General features: G+C 35.7%; 2 protein-coding genes across 2 annotated transcripts; both read left to right on the forward strand.

The window, feature by feature from the left end:
* Nucleotides 1–2,880: 2,880 nt before the first annotated feature.
* LOC308351043 (olfactory receptor 8K1) lies at nucleotides 2,881–3,840 on the forward strand (the record flags this gene model as incomplete). Its single annotated transcript, XM_080816527.1, has 1 exon — nucleotides 2,881–3,840. One exon carries the CDS (start codon nucleotides 2,881–2,883, stop codon nucleotides 3,838–3,840), a length of 960 nt encoding a protein of 319 aa, XP_080672653.1.
* Nucleotides 3,841–15,329: 11,489 nt separating this feature from the next.
* On the forward strand, nucleotides 15,330–16,199 carry LOC308351172 (olfactory receptor 8J3; the record flags this gene model as incomplete). Its single annotated transcript, XM_080816637.1, has 1 exon — nucleotides 15,330–16,199. The coding sequence occupies one exon, from the start codon at nucleotides 15,330–15,332 to the stop codon at nucleotides 16,197–16,199; it is 870 nt and encodes a 289-aa protein (XP_080672763.1).
* Between the last annotated feature and the right edge of the window lie 7,508 nt (nucleotides 16,200–23,707).

Below are 23,707 nucleotides of genomic sequence, written 5' to 3' on the forward strand. Positions count from 1 at the left end.
AATAGAAAGGAAATTACACCCACATCAGAATCCAATTTCTAAGAACCAATGATAAAAGAGAAATCCTTAAAAACAGAGATGAAAGATACTTTATGAACAGAAGAAGATGTACCATTGATACGCTGGCAGCAACAATACAAGTCATAAAGCATTGTCTTGTATCAACCCATAATTATATATCCAGTAAAATTATCTTTGGATAGTGGATGCTGTATTATCAAATATTACATAGTATTTTTTTTAAGATTTTATTTATTTATTTGACAGACAAAGATCACAAGTAGGCAGAGAGGCAGGCAGAGAGAGAGAGGGAAGCAGGTTCCCCGCTGAGCAGAGATCCCGATATGGGGCTCGATCCCAGGACCCCGGGATCATGACCTGAGCCGAAGGCAGAGGCTTTAACCCACTGAGCCACCCAGGCGCCCCAAATATTACATAGTATTTTTCTAGGAAGTCATTCTTCCATTTGATCATGTGTTGTGTGTGTGTGGGGGGGGTAATATACCTAATACATGTATGATATACAACTGAGATGCTGACAAAAGCATATTTATGATTTCCAGTCTTACTGATATTGTATAATTTATTTATTCAGTCAGACACAGGCACAAAATACCTTTGACTTTTCTCAATGAGATGTTCCAAGAATAAACAGAGACCCACGGTACTCTCCCTCAAGTAATTACATGCATTTTTTTAAAAACCATAGAGTTAGATTAAAATTTTAACAAAATGAGTCTCAAGGGAGTAGGAAAATGTTTAAATACATTTGGCAACAACCAGTGAGGATTAAACAGAAGTCAAAGTAGATTCTCCGGTAAGGTGAGTTGAGAACACCGGCCTTTGAAAATGTCAGGATGTATAGCTTAAACTGGATCATCACCAAAGTCTTGAAGGGCATTATGATCTACAAAATGGTTTCTTCCTTTGCACTATACTTTCCCATCATCAATAGGATTAATGTGTTGGAGACACTTGCTCTATACTCTCTGGTACTCTGAGCTGTGCTTTTTAGAGCACCCTTGTTTTCATAGAACTCATTGCTTCTGTCATCTATTTTAACAACAATCTTTGTGCATCCTTATTTACCTGATGGTCCTCCTGTCCCACTTTTCATTTCCTATCAACTGACTCAAGGTGACCTTAAGAGAAAGACTGTTATTGTGCTTATGAGAATAGATTCTGAAGACAGAATAACTTTTTTGAATTTTGACTCCACTACTTACCTGAGTGACCTTGGTTAAGTCATTTTTTTGACTTCCAAATGGATATGGTGATATTCTCTACTTCCTAGAGGTATTGTGTGCATTATATGAGTTAATATATGTAAAGTGCTTAGAAAACTGTCCAGCACATGATGAGTTCTCTATCAGTGCTTGATATCCATTTGTATTCTTCTTCTTCCCATTGGGACTCTCTAGATAAATCTCCAAAAAGAATTCATAAAAAAATGAGAATGGTCAAATCCTTTTTGTGCAAGAGGAATATATTATTGAAAGAGCATTAGAAAAAGCGATTCACTAGGCAGAAACACCAGATGTGGCAAATGTGGACAAGATATTAGTAACAAAATTCTGAAATTAACATATTACACATATTTTGCATTGGGTAAATCAATTGAGCCATATTGCAGTGAGAATATTGAAATATGTATTTAATGTCAGAGGTTTCCTGAACACCACCTCATGCATTGGTCCACCAAACTTTTAGAAAGGTTTTTATTTGTTTGTTTGTTTGTTTTATGTCTTGCTACTTTACACAGATACGATTATTGCCAACAAGGTAAAGGCTAATGGTTTAGGTATAGATATTTGTTTTCTTTGCTTCAAAATTTTTTTTAAATTTTTTTTAATAAACATATAATGTATTATTAGCCCCAGGGGTATAGGTCTGTGATTTGCTTCAAAATTTTAAAAGGCTGATGTATAATAGATATTCTGACATACTTAACTTTGGGTCCAGAAAAGCAGGTAATTGTTTCAAAACAACCACTTCAAAGTATTTGGCCCCTTTGAAGAATGCTTGAGCAAAGTTTCCATCACTGTGTTGTGTATGGACGGCAGTCTCTCACAGGAATGCTATCAGCTAGGGATGCCACTGGACCCATGTTACTCTTGGTCTTGGAGAGCTTGGAGGACCTGGACTTCTACCTTTATTGGGGTCAAGGATGGAATGTCTAGAGTTTCACGGGTTTCCTCTGTATTGGTGACTATAAAACATAGGAGCAGGAATTAAAGCCTGGGAAGGGAAATGCTGGGTCCCTCCAGCAGTCGGTCTTCTAAGTCACCCAGGGCTTTCTAAAAGGGAGACTTCATGGGTGGGGAGCTGGCTCTTTACCTAGTTGTGTAGCTGGTAACGTGCTTATTTGAGATGGATGTTTTTGAAATTGACACCTTGGCAATGAAAATCTTAATCTCAGGGATTTACATTACAATAAAAAACTGATTGTCAGGCACCTACACTACATTGTGAGTTAAGTTTGCTTAGTTTGGGCCTGATGGTAAGAGGAGTCTCCATTTGGTTTCATGATAAAGAAATTATATCTGTATCTAGGTGCCTGGATGGCTCAGTCAATTGAATTTCTGACTGTGGATGTTGGCTCTGGTCATGATCTCAGGGACCTGGAATTGAGCCCCACATGGGGCTCAGATGCTCAGTGCACAGACTCTGCTTGTGATTCTCTCTCTCCCTCTCCCTCTTTCTCTCTCTCTCTCTCCCAGCTCCCAGTCTTTCTCTCAAATAAATAAATAAATAAAATCTTTTAAAAAAGGTTATCTGTATCTCATGCATGTATCTCATACACAATATTTTAAATTCTCTTAGAAGATAACATCTCAAATATAATACATAATTATTTTATACCTTACACAGATTACCAAAATGAACCATATGGAGAAACAGAATCATACTGCAGTGAGTGAGGTGACTGAATTTATTCTCATGGGGATCACCAACAACCCTGGGCTGCAAGCACCTTTCTTTGGAATCTTCCTCATCATATACTTGGTCACAGTGATAGGCAATCTGGGCATAGTTATCTTGACCCATTTGGACTCCAAGCTACATACTCCCATGTACTTTTTTCTTAGACATTTGTCAATTACTGATCTCGGTTATTCCACTGTCATTGGCCCAAAGATGATGGTAAACTTTGTGGTGCCCCAAAATACAATTTCCTACAATTGGTGTGCCACCCAGCTGGCATTCTTTGAGATTTTCATTATCACTGAACTGTTTATTCTTTCAGCAATGGCCTATGATCGCTATGTAGCCATCTGTAAACCTCTCCTCTACATTGTCATCATGGCGGGGAAGGTGCGTTGGGTGCTGGTCCTTGCACCTTACCTCTACAGCACATTTGTGTCACTCTTTCTCACAATTAAGCTATTTAAATTGTCCTTCTGTGGCTCTAACATTATCAATTACTTTTACTGTGACTGCCTTCCTCTCATATCCATGCTTTGTTCTGATACGCATGAATTAGAATTGATCATTTTAATTTTTGCAGGCTGTAATTTGCTCTCTTCCCTCTTGATTGTTCTTATATCCTACCTGTTCATTCTTGTGGTCATTCTCAAGATGAACTCAACCGAGGGGAGATACAAAGTCTTCTCCACCTGTAGCTCCCATCTGACAGTGGTGGTTGTGTTCTATGGGACATTACTGTTTATTTACCTGCAACCCAAGTCTAGCCATACTTTTGACATTGATAAAATGGCCTCTGTGTTTTACACCCTGGTGATCCCTATGCTGAATCCATTGATCTACAGCTTAAGGAACAAAGAAGTAAAAGATGCTCTGAAGAGAACTTTAACCATTGGATGCAAAAATTCCACTTAATGTCTTCCTATGCAGTTGCAAAGGTGGGTCCAAAAATCTTTGTTTAATACTCTGCCAGTTAAATTGCAACATCAAAAAATAGAAATGTTTGGGGCGCCTGGGTGGCTCAGTGGGTTAAAGCCTCTGCCTTTGGCTCAGGTCATGATCTCAGGGTCCTGGGATCGAGCCCCGCATCGGGCTCTCTGCTCAGCAGGGAGACTGCTTCCTCCTCTCTCTCTCTCTGCCTGCCTCTCTGCCTACTTGTGAACTCTCTCTGTCAAATAAATAAATAAATAAAATCTTAAAAAAAAAAATAGAAATGTTTTACCCAATCGTTTTCCTCTTTTTCTGCATGAAACACTTCCTCTTGTATCTCCCTATATTCTTCTTCACTCCAATTGAATAAATAAACATTGTAGCCAGATACTTTAAGTCCCAAGTGATGTCCAAGGTCATATTGGAGCTTATAGGCAAATCATACTGAATGTCATTCTTGTGGAGGTTAAAAAAAAAATCTTAGTCAAATAGAAGAAAATTAATTGGAAAATTAGTAATGCATATTTTATAACAGTCACTTTGTATTAACAATAAGTAAGATTGAATCATGAGGAATGTGTAGGCTAGACAGGAGGCAAGAAAGAAAGTAAGTATATGATTATAACACAACATGAACAAATTGTTTCAAGAATCTAGCCTAAATGGAATATAAAGTATACCAGCTCAGAATGAAATTTTCAACTGGATTGAGTTTATATTTTCTCTCAAGGATACAGTGGTCCTTTGGGAAGATTTTTTCATTAAGAGCACAAGAAAAATATTGGCTGATTCTGGGTCCCCCTTGACAGATCCTCACACAAGGTAGCTAACTTTGATTTATGATAGCCTGCTGATAAGCTGATTTAGGATCAACAAACTCACCATAAAGTAGTTATTTGGTCATCTACCATAATGACATCAGCATTTTGAAAAATCTGTAGCAGTAATAGCAAAGATTAAAAATAAATGAAACATTCATGTCTATTTTGTCTCCTTCACCAGCCTGTATAAACAGTGATGATATTTTGCATGGACTATGCTAACACAAGGCTTCATTAACATTGTGCACTCACTTAGCAAATGAACAGATTCCTTATATCTTTGTATTCTCCTTGTTGTTTAGTGGGCATTTTTAAGGTTTCTAAAATATATACACTACCCCAATAATGTTTGTTTCAGTCTAACTTAGTATTCAAAGTTAAAACTGTGGGGAATTAAATTAAATATGAACCATGGCCTCCTTGTCCCAAATCCATGTATTTTGCTTATTTTTTCCCTTCTTTAGTGCATTGTAGTTTATTTATAGAGTAGATCTTAAGCATTCTTGCCACAAATAAAAAAAAATTTAACTATGTCAGGTGATGAATATGTTAATTAGCTTGGTTGTGGTGATGATTTCACAATAAATGCATATACAAAATCATCAATGTTGTACACCTTAATTATTGCAAGTTTTATTTATCACCCATAACCTCAATAAAGCTGGATTTTTTTAATTTTTAAAAATTAAAAAACTGACTAAAATAAAACATAAACTAAACACAATAAAAGAAATACAAAGTTTTTTTTTTTCTCTGATTGTATCAATTTTGTTTATCATGTTGGCTTTGGATCCTGTTCCTAAGCATATATGTTGTTATGAATACCTTTTATTTTCTAGAATAACATTTTATATTATACCACATAGTCTTTTTTAGTCAAATATATTTTTCTTTCCCAAATTCTATCATCTCCATTGTTATCCATGAACCAAAAGTAAAAAGTAATATTAATAGCATTTTCCTATATCATCCATTACAGAAAGGGCTTTAAAAAAATCATAATGCAGCATACCCCTGCAACTTACTTTTCTTACTTGAGAATTCATCATAAACATCTTTCTTGGTCAGTAAACATTAAATATAATTTTTAATATCAGCATACAACTGTGGAGTATCAATCACTCTGTATTTGTCCTCCCTCGATTGAGGGACATTTGCTTGTTTGCAACTTATTATTTCTTTCACCATTATTAAAAAAAACTCATAATAAATAACCTTGTACTTATGATATCTATTGCTTTTTATTTCTAAAATTAATGTGTAAGGGTTCTTTCACATTTTAATGATATGTTGGGTAGATGTTTTATAAATATGCATAATAACTTGAAATGAAAAAGAGAATACAGAAGAAAAGTGCTATGCATTGTGATTTTTTTTCAAGCAGTATTTTTATTTTATTATTTCTTAAAAAGGGATACTAACATTTACTGACCTTTCATTTTCACCATGCAATTGCATGATGATCAAATTGCAAAATGTCAATAATAGGTGATTATTAGCATCAGCTGATAATTGGGTGATTATCATCAGGTGAAAATTTCATTAGCTATTGAATATTTTAAATCAAACATGGATGGTTCTAAAATATTACATCTTTTCTACAGGAAATTTACCCTATTTCCAATTTGATTGGATAGGGCCATTGTCCTTAATGGCCATGAAGCACATATTCTCATCATAATTATAATGATAAATAGTTTAGAAATAATGCTATCAACTTACATGAAAATCCTTTAGTATTTGTACACTCTTAAACTTTTTCCAAGAGCTAGAACTTTTCGTTTTCCTTGATGTATTTTCAGTGCATATCTAATTAACAGCTTCATGCATCCAAGCTTTTAGCTTGGGAATTGGAACGTATTTGCATCAATTATTAAATGGAATAGTTACAAGGCCCTAATGACTCAGCTGAAAACCTCACACTCCGATTATTTCTAAAAGTCCTTGAGATTGATCTCCTACATGGACTGTGCATTGATTTCATGAATTCCTTTCCTATTACCTCTGTTTTTAAAAAAGAGCAGGATGTACTCTTTCTTGAAGGGATTTTCTCAAACACTTAAAAATTTCCCATGTAGAACAGAAAGCCATTCTTGCTTTAAGAAGCTGGAGATAGTTGGCACAAAAAAGAAGAATGTTGTCTTAATATGTCATCCTAAGCATCCAGGTGGTTCAATCCTTAACATCACAGGTTTGAGACCAAGGTACGACTTTCAACAAGACTCAATGTTAAGGATCAAATATTCTTAAGAACATAATTAAATAACCACTACCAAATGTGACCCTTTTCAGACACGGAAATTTTAAACTTAACTTCATGGTATATAAACTATTTCCCTCATGTCTGGCTTTAGGTCTGATTCTATACAGTACAGAAAAGATCCAGAATAGCTAAAACATTTTTTTCAAAAAGAACAAAGTTGGAAAACTTACAATACTGTTTATAAGACCAACTATAAACCTATATCAATCAGAATAGAGAGCCCGAAACATGTGCACATGTGTATGTTCAATTATCTGCTATGTGTGTGTGTGTGTGTATACATATATATATATGAAAATCAGTAAAAAAGATAAATAACCTAATAAAACTGGAGAAAAAGATCAGAAAGCACTTCACAGAAGTATGAGAGATCAATACACATGTACAAAAGGCCTAACATCCATAGCCACCAGAAAAAAGAAATTAAACAACTATGAGATATGACTTGTCACCCACTAGCATGGATAAAATTTAAAATGCTAGATTCCCAAGTGTGAAGAATCCTATCAGCTATTATGGTAGCTCCTGAAATTATCACATATTGCTGACTGGAGTGCACAGAAGTCCTTCACGTTGGAAATATGTCACTACTAAATATCCCAGGAATTGCCCTCCTGGATGTTCACCCAAGAAGAATGAAAAGATGTCCAGGAAAACATGTATATTAATTCTACTGACAACTGTATTCATGACAGTAAAAAATGGAAATATTTCACCTGTCCATCAATAGATACAATGATAAATTATAGTAAATACTTAGAATGGAGTACAACTCAGCAGTAAAATGGAATAAGCTGTCCATGGATTCAAAAGAGTGGATGAATTTCAATAGCATTAAGTTGAACAAAGGAAACCAGATGCAAACATACTGTACTATTCCATTTACATGAAGTTCCAAAACAGGTAAAATGAACCTATGGTGAGAGAAATCATGGTAACTCTGGGTTGGTATATAGTAGGGGACAATTTGCTGCAAAGAAACAGGAACATTTTAAGGTATTGAAATATTCTCTTATTGGAAGCAGTAGTAACTCAGGAGATGTTATTTTTCAAGTACTGTCCATGCATACTTGGCATTTGATTTTACCTAAATTACAACTTAAAATGTATTGTTTTATTTATATTTTTTATACATTGTTTTAAAAGAAACCGGTACAATATGGTTTTTGTTTCTTTTTTTTTCCCCAAATTTTTATTTAAATTTCAGTTAGTTATCATACAATGTAATAGTAGTTTCAGATGTAGAATTTAGTGATTCATCACTTACATATAACATCAAGTGCTCACCACATTAATCCCTCATTAATCCCCATCACCTATTTAGCCCACCCCCACCAACCACCCCTCTGTAATCACCAGTATATTCTCTATAGTTAAGAGTCTGTTTCTTGGGGCTCCTGGGTGGCTCAGTGGGTTAAAGCCTCTGCCTTCGGCTCAGGTCATGATCCCGGGGTTCTGGGATCGAGCCCCACTTTGGGCTCTCTGCTCGGCAGGGAGCCTGCTTCCTCCTTTCTGTCTCTGCCTGCCTCTCTGTATACTTGTGATCTCTATCTGTCAAATAAATAAACAAAATCTTTAAAAAAAAAAAAAGTCTGTTTCTTGGTTTGCCTCTCTCCTGCCCCCGCCCACCATATTTGTTTGTTTTGTTTCTTAAATTCCACATACAAGTGAAATCATATGGTATTTGTCTTTCTCTGACTGACATTTCACTCTAGCTCCATCCATGTCACTGCAAATGGCAAGCTTTCATTCTTTTTGGTGGCTAATATTCATTAATATTCATATATATACATATCTTCTTTATCCATTCATCAGTTGGTGGAAATTTGAGTTTGTTTCATAATTTGGCTATTGCTGATAATGCTGCTATAAACATCAGGGTGCATGTATCCTTTCGAATTAGTATTTTTGTGTTTTTTAAGTAAATACCTAGTAGTGCAATTGCTGGGTCATAGGGTTGCTCTGTATTTAATTTTTTGAGACACCTGTATGCTGTTTTAATATTGTCTTTAAAAAGAGATTTATTTATTTGAGAGACAAAGCATAAGTGCAGGAGTGAGGAGAGAGAGAGAATCCCAAGCAGACTTCCCACTTAGCATGGACCCCAAGGTGGGGCTCAATCCTACGACCCATGAGACCATGACCTGAGCCAAAATCACCAGTCAGACGCTTAACCAACTAAGCCACCCAAGTACCCATAATATGGCTTTTTTAATACTATTTTCAGTTTTCTTCTCAGAAGCTTTTGAATTTCTATATAATTTATACAAAGTTTTAAAGAATATATATAAAATAATATTATTCATTATATTGCATTAAAATTACATTATAAATATGCATGTGTATAATATAATTAATAAGTTTCCAAACTATTTAGTTTCTAGTATTTTATTGTACTGATAACATACTCATGAAGATTTTTATATATTTTAGTAACTTGCATTACTTTTGCAGAACAGATTTCCAGAAACAAGCTCTCTGCATACTGAAGATATACGTGTTTTCAACTGGTTTTGGACCCAAAGCATAAATTTAGAATTATGTTTCTTAGTTCATGACACTTTATCATCTCTGAGCCAGGAAAAGGCCCTCACTTTTCTTAATTTATTTTTCATTTCAATTTTTTGTGGGTTAAATTGTATCACACCAAAGTTCCTATGTTGAAGGCTTACCCTCACTGTTTCTGAATATGACTGTATTTGGAGATAGAACCTTTATTGAGGTAATTTGATTAAAATTGGCTGATCCAATATGAGTGGTGTCCTTATAAGAAGAGGAGATTAGGAGAACCAGACATGTACCCACACCCAACAACTACCATGTGAAGACATAGCAAGAAGGTGGCCATTCACAAGCCAGGGAACTCCTCAGAAGAAACTAAACCTGCTTACCCCGTGATCTTAGACTTCAAGGCTCCAGAATCAAAAATACATATTTCTGTTGTTTAGGCCACTTAGTCTGTGATATTTTGCTATGCAGCTCTAGTAAACGCTATATCGTTCATCTCTATTTCTTTCTTCTGTTCCCTCTACCACCACCAGGTAACCACCTTGATATATTCCATGTGAGTCTGTTTTTCTTGCGTTCTGATATCTGTATCTGTATCTGATAGGATAGTTTCCTTTCTACACAATTCTGTTAGTCATTCATGAATTTTATATATATATATGTGTGTGTGTGTGTGTGTGTGTGTGAATACACACACACAATATACACACATATGTTTATTTACATGTATGTTATATAATATATATTTAAAGACTGAATATTATATATGCATATATATTTATATATGTATATATAATAATAAACATGTACTTAAACACTATGATATATATTATATTTATATATACACATATATTATTTATATATGTTATATGTTATATATGTGTTATATATAACAATACATATATATTTAAATACTGAATACTATATATGTATATATACACATATGTATAATACTAAACATATGTATATAATATTTAGTCTTTAAAATATTTATGTGGTGACAGGAAATTTATGGACATGACCCAGGGTTTCTATTTTAAATACCCTGTTTGACTCTTCTCTACTAGCTATGTTTTACCTTTTCTCACCTGAAATACAGTCATTAAAAAAAATAATTAAAATAATAATCTCATCACCTGTAGACTCTTTTGGTAGGACACATCCTCCTTTAAACATCAAGATTCTATTCCCTGAAATAATGATTTGTTAATTATATTCTTTAAAGTAAAAATGAAGGAAAAAGAGAAATGGTGGCATAATAAAAATACTATTTATAGATAGAGGGTGTTTTGGTTTGGTTTTTTGGTTTGTTTGTTTTTGTTTTTTTTGGCAGAGAGAGAGAACAAGCAGGGTGAGCAGCAGGCAGACGGAGAAGAAGGCAGAGGGAGAAACAGGTTCCCCGATAAGCAGGAAGCCAGATGCGGAACTCAATCCCAGGACCTTGGGATCATGACCTGAGCTGAAGGCAGCCACTAAACTGAATTAGCCACTCAGATTCCCTAGATAGAGTTTGTTCTAAATTCACTGCTTCACTGGGTTTCTACCTCTTTAATATTGGAATTTTGCAATAATGAATCTCTGAGTGCAAATGAGTTATTTTGGCAGATACACCTTAATCACCGTGTCTCTTAGATGTCTGGGAATTGAACTCACTTCCGTAATGTAGGTTCATACCGCTGCAAAGATGACTCAAAGAGTCTCTGGTTGAATTCCTAGGGGAAGATCTTGTTAAGGAGTCATTCCCAAGTGGCATCTTCCCCAAGGATGTAAAAGGCAACTTGTGGATCCTAGAATCACCTGTGCTTCAGCAATTTTATTAAACCCCATTTCGAGATTCTCACTAAGAGCCTGAAGCAGATTCTCCATTAGAGGTAGGTAGAAAAAATTTATTTTATTTTTGCCGAATGGCCTTTGAAAGATCCAAAACAAACCCTCAAACTGAGCTGTTTTATTTCATTTTGGAAGGCACTTGACACTATGTATAATCAAATAATAAAATACTTAAAGTAGTCTGTTTCCAAGATTTGTAACTTTGCGGAGAGTATATGTTGTTTAATATAATCCAACTATTTATGTCTCCAAATCAGAACTGGCATTATTATGTCTTATGTGCTTAAATAAATTATATCACTACAGAAACAATGAATTTTTGCTCACTTCATCATAGTTCTGCTTTGCAATATTAGCTAAAATGAAAACTGCATGTTTCATGGGGCAACCTGTGAAAAGAAACTAGAAACACCACTATCCAAACTCCAAATGATGTCCCCTTTTGAGAATACAACATCACAAATTTTCACAAGAAAATTTCCATTAAATCTGACAATACCGTGTAAAAATATGTATAGAAACATAATAAGTAATCAATGTAATACTAAAACATATTTAGATAAGCCATCTATCTTATAGTAAAGTAAATCTGTTGACATTTCAGTTAAAAAGATCTCAAAAAGAAAAAAAAATCTTCAATTTAAGGAAAGACGCTGCATAAGTGGGAGTGGGACTTTAAGAAACTGTAAACCTCAAGATTCTTGGTTTGATAATACAGAACCTCTGTAACATTCTCAAGGAGAAAATAAATCACAAGAAGAAAATGTTCATTTGCTGGGTTTTCCTTAATTCACATGACCCACAATAAGACATTTAAAAATAAATTCACCTTCTTCTAAAGATTTATTTATTTATTTTAAGAGAAAGAGAGAGAGGGTGACAGTGCAAGCAGGGGTAGGGACAGAGGGAAAGAATCTCGAGCAAACTCCCTGCTGAGCATGAAGCCTGACCAGGGCTCAGTCTCATGATCCCGAGATCATGACCTGAGCTAAAATCAAGAGTCAGACACTTAACTGACTGAGCCTGCAGGTGCCCCCAAAATAAATTTACGTTTTAAAAAATTCTGCCCTAGGGATGCCTGGGTAGCTTAGTAGGTTAAGCATCTGCCTTCAGCTCAGGTCATGATCCCAGGGTCCTGGGATCCAGCTCCACGTGGGACTCCCTGCTCAGCAGGGAGTCTGCTACTCCCTTTCCCTCTGTCCCTTCCCTCGACTCATGCCCTCTCTCTCTCTCTCTCAAATAAATACATATTTTTTTTAAATCTCCCTTATAATTTCATAATACAAAAGAATTCTTAATGTGTGGAAACTATTTCCATATATACTTTAAGACTATTATTATCTCATTAGCCATTATACCTTGGTACCAATTTAAAGATAAATCATCTTTTTATCCTCCCTGTTACTCATTAGTGTTCATAAGAAAACCTGAAATACCTAGAGTGTGATCAGAAGTGACATTCTTTAATACTCCAAAATTCAAGTTTGCTGGCTTCATTTGACACTGTATTCATTTCTACTTTCTGGTCACATGTGACCCATGCTATAAAGGATAAGCAAACTGTGTTCAGGTAACACATCACCTCTCACATACAAATAATGGGATAATCTCAGAAGAATCAACATGAGTAGGACATAGAAGGCCAGAGATGAAAATTTATGTTCAGTGGGTGCTGATAGGATAGTATGACCAGAAAATTGGTATGGCCCTGATTGTGTAATGAACTGAAAATAAATCTAAAGCATCTTGCAATTATTATTTTAAAAAACAGCTCAGCTTACATACCATAATTATTCAATAAACTTTAATGACTGCTGTTTGTCTACCAACTACTTTGAGAGAATTATGATATGGAAAGCAAGAAGGATGCAATAGTCAGTAATGGTGTTAATGAAAGCTTGACCTAAAGAAGTAGAAGAGGAGGATGTTTAGGATGGGGAAGTATTTATCGAAATTGGCCAGTAATACATATGGAATTTTAAATTTAAAGGAGAAAATTAGAGGATGAATAGGATGTTTGTCTTTTAAGATGCTTGATTTTTAACATTTATTATTCCACTTTAATATAGAGCATATAACCAGCAACACATCAGATTTCAGCAGAAATAGAGGAGCTGATCTAATTTAGAAGTACTCTCTTTTGCTTATAGTTGATATGCTCACCAAGGAAGACAATAGAGAGTCTGAGAGCTGCAGACAAAATATTAAAAATTGTAAATACAGAGAAGATAGATCAGAATGAGGCATGGGGTTGGGGAGTTGACATACAAAAAACTGTATACATGTTTGATGAGTGCAGTTTATGAGCTTGGAGATACATCAGTGAAACCATCACCACAATGTATCATATCTATATCCATCATCTCCAAATGTTTCCTTCCACCCACATTTATTATTATTATTATTATTATTATTATCTTGTGTGTATGCATACTTAAACTTTTGTTCAAGGGTAGATGTTATGTTAAATGATGATATAGTCTTGACTGTCTAGAATTTAAGCCCAGGTCTTCAGATAAGACACGATCACAAGATTTCTTCGGACCAGGTGCCTACCACTAGAACAATCAGTTGGGATTGGGAAGGGATTCTAATTGGCTTAGTTAGGAAAAGATGATCATCCTTGAAACAAACATGTCTAGAATATTCAGTCATGTTATAATAACACACTGATTGGTTGGCAAATATAAGCAATGAGATTATCATAGAAGCTCTATAATGTAAGGAGTTTTATCATCACTATAGTAGTGAAAAATGTCAGAACTAGGAAAATACATTGAGAAAAAGATCAACTAAAAATGAAGGCCAGGTAAATTATACATTAAAAAAATAATGTTATAAAATTCTATTAATTAAAAATATTATTTAAAAATAAGCATAGTGGAAAAAATACAAGGAATTTTATAACTTGTGGGACAAGAAGGAAAAGTAATGGGCACCTGGGTGCCTTAGTGAGTTAAGCACCTGCCTTCTGCTCAGGTCCTGGTCCCAGGGTCCTGGGGTAGAGTCTGCTTCTCCCTCTGCCTGCAACTCACTTGCTTGTGCTCAAACACTCTTCTGTCTCTGACAAATAAATAAATAAAATCTTAAAAAAAAAAAAAAGAAGGAAAGTTTATGAATGGGAAGGAAAGGGGGTTGCCTGGGTGGCTTAGTGGGTTGAGCCTCTGCCTTCAGCTCAGGTTATGATCTCAGGGTCCTGGGATCCAGCCCCACATCTGGCTCTCTGCGCAGCAAGGAGCCTGCTTCCCCCCCTCTCTCTGCCTGCCTCTCTGCCTACTGTGCTCTATCTCCCTGTCAAATAAATAAATAAAATCTTAAAAAAGAAAGAAAGAAAGAAAAAGGAATTAGTATCCAAATAAAGCATAGCGAGTTGTTTTATAAAAATTTGTAATTTTCACAGATCTTATTTTCTGAGAGCTGGGAAAAAAATCAGTCATCAGAAAAATAAAAGACATATGTCCATGTATTTTTGCCTGAGTTGACAAAATGGAAAATGAGAAAAAAGCAGTTGACAAACATGGATGGTAGAAATTGCAAATTCAATGCCCATCAAATAAAAGTTATATAAAAATAGGATGAAGGAAATGAAACAATATAGAGACTAGAATCATCCAATCTTCAGAAAAATCAAGTCCTGGACTAGGAAATCACAAGGAGACCTTGGATTATTTGGAAGCATACAATTCCTCAAGCCTTTCTCACACTCAAAAGACATTATATGAAGATATGAACCATGGCATCGAATGTTTGTAAGCTAATAAGATACTCATAATTTAAAGAGATGCTGAGGAAGTAAATCATCAAATGATGCATGATGCTAGATCACCTGTTTAATTTGCTATGCCTGCTTTTTCTCTCTTCCAAATGATTGCAACTTCTATTTAACTAGTCCTTGCACTCTGATATTAATATCTGAGTTGGATTAGTACATGGTTCCAGGAAATTTCACCTAAGGAATATACTATCTAGTGACCATCCTAGAAAATAATTCCTTAAAGTTTGTAATCACTCCTCCTCTTCTTCTCCAAACAGATGACTATCCAAACCCTTCCATGGCTCCTGGAAATCTCACCCAGGTCTCTGAGTTTATTCTCACAGGAGTCTCAGATCGCCCAGACCTCCAGATTCCACTCTTCTTTGTCTTCCTGGTGATCTATGGGCTGACCATGGCAGGGAACCTGGGCATCATCATCCTCACTAGTGTTGACTCTCAGCTTCAAACGCCCATGTACTTCTTCCTCAGGCACTTGGCTATCATCAATCTTGGTGATTCTACTGTCATTGCTCCTAAAATGCTAATCAATTTTTTGGTAAAGAAGAAAACCACCTCCTACTATGAATGTGCCACCCAGCTGGGAGGGTTCTTGGTCTTCATTGTAGCTGAGGTGTTCACGTTAGCTGTGATGGCCTACGACCGCTATGTGGCCATTTGCAATCCCCTGCTCTACATGGTGGTGGTCTCTCCACAGATCTGCCTCCTGTTTGTGTCCCTCACATACCTCTACAGCTTTTCCACAGCTATTGTGGTTTCATCTTGTATATTTTCTCTGTCTTATTGCTCTTCCAATGTAATCAATCACTTTTTCTGTGATATTGTCCCGCTGTTAACATTGTCCTGCTCTGATACTTTCCTTCCAGAGACAATCGTGTTTATATCCGCAGCTACAAATTTGGTATTATCTTTAGTTATAGTTCTAGTATCTTATTTCAACATTGTTTTGTCCATTCTAAGAATGCGTTCATCAGAAGGGAGGAGAAAAGCCTTTTCCACATGTGCTTCGCATATGATGGCAGTCACAGTTTTCTACGGGACACTGCTATTCATGTACTTGCAGCCGCAAGCTAACTACTCATTGGATACTGATAAAATTGCTTCCGTGTTTTACACACTGGTGATCCCCATGTTGAATCCCATGATCTAAAGCCTGCGGAACAAGGATGTGAAGGCTGCCTTACAGAGATTTCTGGCAAATTCATGCTGCTCTTTTAAATCAATGTAATTTTAGAACTCCAAAGGTAAATGATGAAATGGTTAAGATAAGGTATCACAGGTCAGAGAAAACAAACATTAGGTGTCTGATTTATAGGTTTACAAGTAACTCCAGGAATTAAAAGCAGCTGGGATTTGGGAAGCACTGAATCAAAAAGTAAACTGAAGTTCTTGGAAATATGAGGTTAAAACTGGAACGAGCATTATTTGCTAACTTCATATGTTGGTACCCAATTTCAAAGAAATATTTCCAGGAGTCAGGATACATAGAAATTAAAAAAAAAAAATTGTAAATAGGTTTGAACAGAGCATTACAATATGGCTGAGAGAAGTAAGTTGTTCTTTCTTATCCTTTGGCTTCCTTTTTGCTTTCTGACTGGGTATGTTGGGATGCAGTGGATCAAGGCATCTGAGGAACTGTTATTATGGAAGGCTAAAATCCTTTTCATAGCCAAGTTGGTAAAATCAAACTGGAAAGCGTATTTAAAATAAAACTTCCTCTTTCTTAATACTGTTTGATTGAAAAAAAATATATACATATATCACTGATAAATTTATATTCTGAAGGCTAACCAAATATAATTGAAATTATTTTAATGCAACTTGTATAATTTATATAACTTTTTAGTGAAAGATCCAGAGTGCAATCATTGATAGGTTCATGTTGATTCATAAACTTACTGGATTCTGTAAGATTTTCTTCTCCCGCTACTCTAAATATCAACCTTCTTTCTTGTGTGCAATATATGTATTGTATTGTGATATCATTAGACATTCCAGGAATCGAGTGTGAGAATTCCTTATATCATTAGTGGGACATTTAAATTGTTTTTGTAAACATTTTTATTCTGTCTCCTGATAGTTCTTGATCAGTGAGTGTACACCAAAATCTGTTGTACAATTTTCATAAAGGTAACCAGCCTGTATCTCAGACCTCTCAAATCAGCATCAACACATAAAGGTCAATAAGTCCATATTTTAATCAACTCTATAGGTGATCTGATATTTAACCTTCAGAATGAGTCTTGACAAATTATCAAGAACTATACTGGAAGAGATGCCAGCATATGTCACTTCATTCCACTATGCTTTATTGAACTTGGCAGATATTACAGTTTTTAAAAAAAGTCTGAGGCAACCCTGCCTTGAGCAAGTCTATCAGCACCATGTTTCCAATAGCATTTGCTCACTCTGTGTCTCTGGCACATTTTGGTCATTCTTGCAATACTTCAAACTTTTGTGATGGTGATCTCGGATCAGTAATGATGACTCACTGAAAACTCAGTTGATGGTTAGCATAATTTAGCAATGAAGTTTTTTTTTTTTTTAATTAAGGTGTGTACATTTTTTAGATGTACTACAATTCCACACTTAATAGACTACAGTATATTGTAAACATAAAATTTGTATGCCTTGGGAAACAAAAAGAATCATTTTATTTACTTTATTGTGATACTTTCTTTATTTCATTGTTCTGGAACCAAACCCTCAATATCCTTGAGATATGTCTGTATATGGAAAATCCTATTAATATTCTATGGGTACATTCACTTTATTTATAAATGAATTTTAGTGTTAATAGTTTCTTCAAGTATACGCACTAAATCTTTTTTTTTTTAAGATTTTATTTATTTATTTGACAGAGAGAGATCACAGTAGACAGAGAGGCAGGCAGAGAGAGAGAGAGGGAAGCAGGCTTTCCGCTGAGGCAGAGAGCCGGATGCGGGACTCGATCCCAGGACCCTGGGATCATGACCTGAGCCGAAGGCAGCAGCTTAACCCACTGAGCCACCCAGGTGCCCTAGGCACTAAATCTTTAGTCATAATAATTATGATATAAGAGAAGAGATGTAATCCTACAAAACAAAATTAGATTCATAGACATGAAAGTGTTGTAATTACGGTGCCCTTGGATTACTCCCCAAATCCTTTTTAAACTGTTCTCTACTAATTTCCTTACAGATTAAATTAAATTAGTTCTCAAATGGAGAGAGAAGAAATAGGAGGCATCCCAGAGAAAAGTTTTCTTTTATCAGTTGCACGAACATTGTGACAAAGCTGTTAGTTGATACTTTGCATTGTTTCTTCCTTCCTCTAGTTAATTATAAAATTATTGATGAATGGTCCTAGTTATAGAATGAACAGCTAGAGCAGATGCTTTAGGAAAGTGAGGAGGCCACATAGTCCTTTGGAATCTTCTTATTACCCTGAACGTAGGCATGGGAATGAATAGATCCACTAAATAATAGGAAAGAACAAAATTATGTAGAGTCTTTTAGTACACACTCACTGTTATTCAATGTTAAAATGTTGATATATTGATGTAGTCTAATGTTATAAGATGGAAATCCTTGATTTACTACATTGGTTTGCCTGATCAACCAAGCCCTGTTCACTGGACATGGTCTTTATTACCCATTTATTCACAAACATGATGCACTATAAATCTTATTTGTGATGAGACATGGGTGAGGAAATGGATGTTGAAGAGGAACTGAACCATAAGTTACATATGGATCCGTACAGTGGTTGGTACAAGTCTGAACAGAAAACTGTGAACTGATGTTAAACAAGAACATCATGTGAAGTTTAGGCAGGATTCACTGAATAAAGTTTATAAACTCCCTTAGAAAATGTAGGGTTGGTTTTCCATGGCCCTCTTTAAAATGTCTTCTTCAGTTCTATTTTATTTAATTCTTTGACCTGATACAATATTTTAAGATACAAAATAAAAAAGCATTGAGGAGGAGAAAAAAAAAAGCATTGAGGAAGCAAATGTAATTTCTGGATGCTTTAAAAATTTCTACTTCATTGGGAAGAGTTTCCTTTTTTTTTTTTTAAAGATTTTATTTATTTATTTGACAGAGATCACAAGTAGGCAGAGAGGCAGACAGAGAGAGGAGGAAGCAGACCCCCGCTGAGCAGAGAGCCAGATGCCTGGCTCCATCCCAGGACCCTGAGATCATGACCTGAGCTGAAGGCAGAGGTTTTAACCCACTGAGCCACCCAGGAGCCCCGGGAAGAGTTTCCTTTTAATCACATTAGGGTTGAATGGCTTCTTCAGAATAATGACTGGTATTCCTAAGGATTCCGTTTGTTTGTTTTTCTGTTAAGTGTAGTACTGTACTTAATGTTCCATCATCTCAATACCAAAGCACAAGTCATGACATTTAATAACAAGGCACAAGTAGAGACAGGATATCTAGCCAATTGTGCAAGATGTGTTCCTTAATCTGGGGGGAGGAAGAAAGACACATTAAATAAAAAGGAATATTTAATATCTGGAACATAGAATTCCAACATACACAATTCCCTATCTTGATCCCTATCCTGATCTTTACCTAGCTTGATCATCATTTACAAAATGTAAGCGCGCTGTGATTTTTAAGTGTTTGCTGTATTTTCTCGTTCAGTCAAAAGTTTTGTTTACACATCATGAAAAAGAAATGTTAGATTTCATCCCCTTCTTCATCAAATTGTAGCCCAGGGTTATAGTTACATTTTTATCAAAGGAAAAGTAAGGGGCATTTTAAATTCATAGTCAGTATATAAAACTCACATATCCACATTCCTTTCCCTATACACTAAATTGGCATTATATTTCTTACTCATCATCTAGGTCAGAGTGACTAGAATGTAAGTTAATGCCCAGAACTTTTACTGAATGCCTTGTGTATATAGTATTAAGAGGTACGTCTTTAGAGGAATAAGATGAATGTTTCATAGAAAGTTATAAGAATTTTTTTTAATTTTTATTTTTTAAATTTCTTTTCAGTGTATGAGAATTCATTTTTTATGCACCACACCCAGTGCTCCATGCAATACGTGCCCTCCATAATACCCACCACCAGGCTCACCCAACTTCCCACCCCCGCCCCTTCAAAACCCTCAGATTGTTCTTCAGAGTCTATAGTCTCTCATGATTTATCTCCCCCTCCAATTTCCCTCAAATCCCTTCTCCTCTCCATCTTCCCATGTCCTCTGTGTTATTTCTTATGCTCCACAAATAAGTGAAACCATATGATAATGGACTCTCTCTGCTTGACTTATTTCACTCAGCATAATCTCTTCCAGTCCCCTCCATGTTGCTACAAAAGTTGGGTATTCATCCTTTCTGATGGAGGCATAATACTCCATAGTGTATATGGACCACATCTTCCTTATCCATTCATCTGTTGAAGGGCATCTTGGTTCTTTCCACAGTTTGGTGACCATGGCCATTGCTGCTATGAACATTGGGGCAGAGATGGCCCTTCTTTTCACTACATCTGTATCTTTGGGGTAAATACCCAGTAGTGCAATGGCAGGGTCATAGGGAAGCTCTATTTTCAATTTCATAAGGAATCTCCACACTGTTTTCCAAAGTGGCTGCACCAACTTGCATTCCCACCAACAGTGTAAGAGGGTTCCCCTTTCTGCACATCCTCTCCAACACAATACATAGCCATCTAAGCCTCCCTCAAAAAAACTGAAAAATCCAGAATACACCAGCTGTCTCTACACCATAAAGAACTGGAGAATCAACAACAAATTAAGCCAACTCCACACACAAGAAGGGAAATAATCAAGATTAAAGCAGAGATCAATGAGATAGAAACTAGAGATACAGTAGAATGCATCAATGAAACTAGAATCTAGTTTTCTGAAAGAATCAATAAGATTGATAATCCATTGGCCACACTAATCCAAAAGAAAGGAGAGAAGGCCCAAATTAATAAAATTATGAATGAAAAGGGAGAGATCACAACTAACACCAAGGAAATAGGAACAATCATCAGAAGTTATTATCAACAGTTACATGCCAATAAGCTAAGCAACCTAGATGAAATGGATGCATTCCTGGAAAACTATAAACTCCCAAAATTGAACCAGGAAGAAATTGACAACCTGAATAGACCGATATCTAGTAACGAGATTGAAGCAGTGATCAAAAACCTCCCAAAAAACAAGAGCCCAGGACCTGACGGATTCCCTGGGGAATTCTACCAAACTTTCAAAGAAGAAATAACACCTATTCTCCTGAAGCTGTTTCAAAAAATTGAAGCAGAAGGAAAACTTCCAGACTCTTTTTTATGAAGCCGGCATTACCCTGATCCCCAAACCAGGTAAAGACCCCACCATAAAGGAGAATTTCAGACCAATATCCCTGATGAATATGGATGCTAAGATTCTCAACAAGATCCTAGCAAATAGGATGCAACAGCACATTAAAAAGATTATCCACCATGACCAGGTGGGATTCATCCCTGGGTTGCAAGGATGGTTCAACATTTTCACATCAATCAGTGTGATAGAACAAATCAGTAAGAGAAGAGAGAAGAACCACATGGTCCTCTCAATTGATGCAGAAAAGGCATTTGACAAAATCCAGCATCCGTTCCTGATTAAAACGCTTCAAAGTATAGGGATAGAGGGAACATTCCTGAACTTCATAAAATCTGTCTGTGAAAAACCCACGGCAAATATCATCCTCAATGGGAAAAAGCTCACAGCCTTCCCGTTGAGATCAGGAACACGACGAGGATGCCCACTCTCACCACTCTTGTTCAATATAGTATAAGAATTTTTTAAAGATGATTCATACTTGTCCTTAAAGCCAATTTCAAAAACTGACCCTCATAATCTACCATAAAAAGTAATTTTTAAAAAAATTAACTAATAAGGGCACCTGGGTGGCTTAGTGGGTTAAGTCTCTGCCTTGGGCTCAGGTCATGATCTCAGGGTCCTGGGATTGAGCCCCACAGTGGGCTCTCTGCTCAGTGGGGAGCCTCCTTCCGCTCCCTGCCCGCCTCCCTGCCTACTTGTGATCTCTCTCTCTGTCAAATAAATAAATAAAATCTTTTTAAAAATTAACTAATAGTATTTTAAGAGTTGGGAGAATCTTAGAGCAAAAACATTATACTAAAGGCAGAGCTATAGATATGCAGTTCTTCAAAAACAGGGAATCACAGCAATAGATCTTCAGTCTGCCTTGAGATCCCTGTTGACCACATACTATAGCTTTTCTGATAATCTTATGTGCATTTGAAGTAAGATCCTTTGGGACAGAGGCACTAATAAGTACATGTAGTCAGCTGCTATTCAAAGCCATTATGAGGAGAACCAGGAGTGCCTTCTACCTGGGTAGGTCAGAAGAGCATTTTTCTAAATGGCCAACATTGACTTACTGACTTGTAATAACATCCCTATAGCAGCTCAAGACAAGAATTTTAAAAATCAAATAGAGTATAATACGATGGACTAGATAAAAAAGGTTGGAGTATCTTTTGTATCATGAACAGTGTTTTCTCTGATTTTACATTAGTTGTATATGTATAATTCTTTTAGAGTTAAAAATATATTTTATATAATGTATCTTTTCCTTTTAGATTATATATTTATTGTATATGTATATATTTTATTTCATATATGTAATTTCTTTTTAGATTAAAAAAATAAAAATTCCAGTTTAGGATCTATTAGAAAATTTGGGAAAAATCAGGCCCATCATTTACTATATTATAATCTATCAAAACTGTGTTTCTGCATTAACAGTAGCTAAATATTTTACTCAGGATTAGCAGGGAGTATATTGGACAAAGGTCATCAAATATTTTCCAAAGCACTATCACATAAGAATAAGGGGAAGAAATAATCAAATATTATTATGATGATATTAATCTTTAGATTTTATTATTTATTTGAGAGAGGGCAAAGGTGGGGTGAAAGTGCAGAGAAGCAGGCTCCCCACTGAGCAGGGAGCCCAACTCTGGCCCCATGACCTGAGCATAAGGCAGACATTCAACTAACTGTACCATCCAGGTGCCCTATGATAATAGTCTTAAATTAGTTCACTCAACGTTAATATTTAATTCTTCACTACCTAACGTTTAGAGGAGACTGCATTAAGAAATGACAAAAAGCCAGCATGGCTCTCAACTGTAAGTGTCTAACTAACACCCAGCAAGGGAAGAGTTATGGAAAGAAATGGTTGTTATACATGTGGCAAGACCTATAAATGAATCATGTCTAAAGGGATTCTAGAACAAAAATATGAAATATGTTAGCATGGGAAGTAGCTCTTCACAGAATAGATGATGTTTATTAACAGGCCTTAAGGATAAATGAATTTCCCTTCATCATTTCTCTTGTGGAGCAGAGTACTAGGAACAGCAAGAGCAAAGCAAAGAAGCATGGAAAGGCATGATATTGACAAGTGCAGACCAATACAATACAAAGTAAAGTGGTTTGTATGTATAAATGTCAGAGTTTTCTGTTTCAGAAGTAGAGCAAAACAATTAAGAAGAAAAAAGGACCAGAAAAGTAAAGGGAATTTGAATAAAGCTTTCTTTCTTTCCACTCTAGTCGATTGCCTCATCTCTGGCTGCTCTGTCTTCAGACAGTAGTGCCTGGAAATCAATGGTTCTCAACATATGTTATTGGAAGAGACAATGAGTGAAT

Source organism: Martes martes, assembly GCF_963455335.1.
Source record: "Martes martes genome assembly, chromosome: 10".
NCBI lineage: Eukaryota > Metazoa > Chordata > Mammalia > Carnivora > Mustelidae > Martes > Martes martes.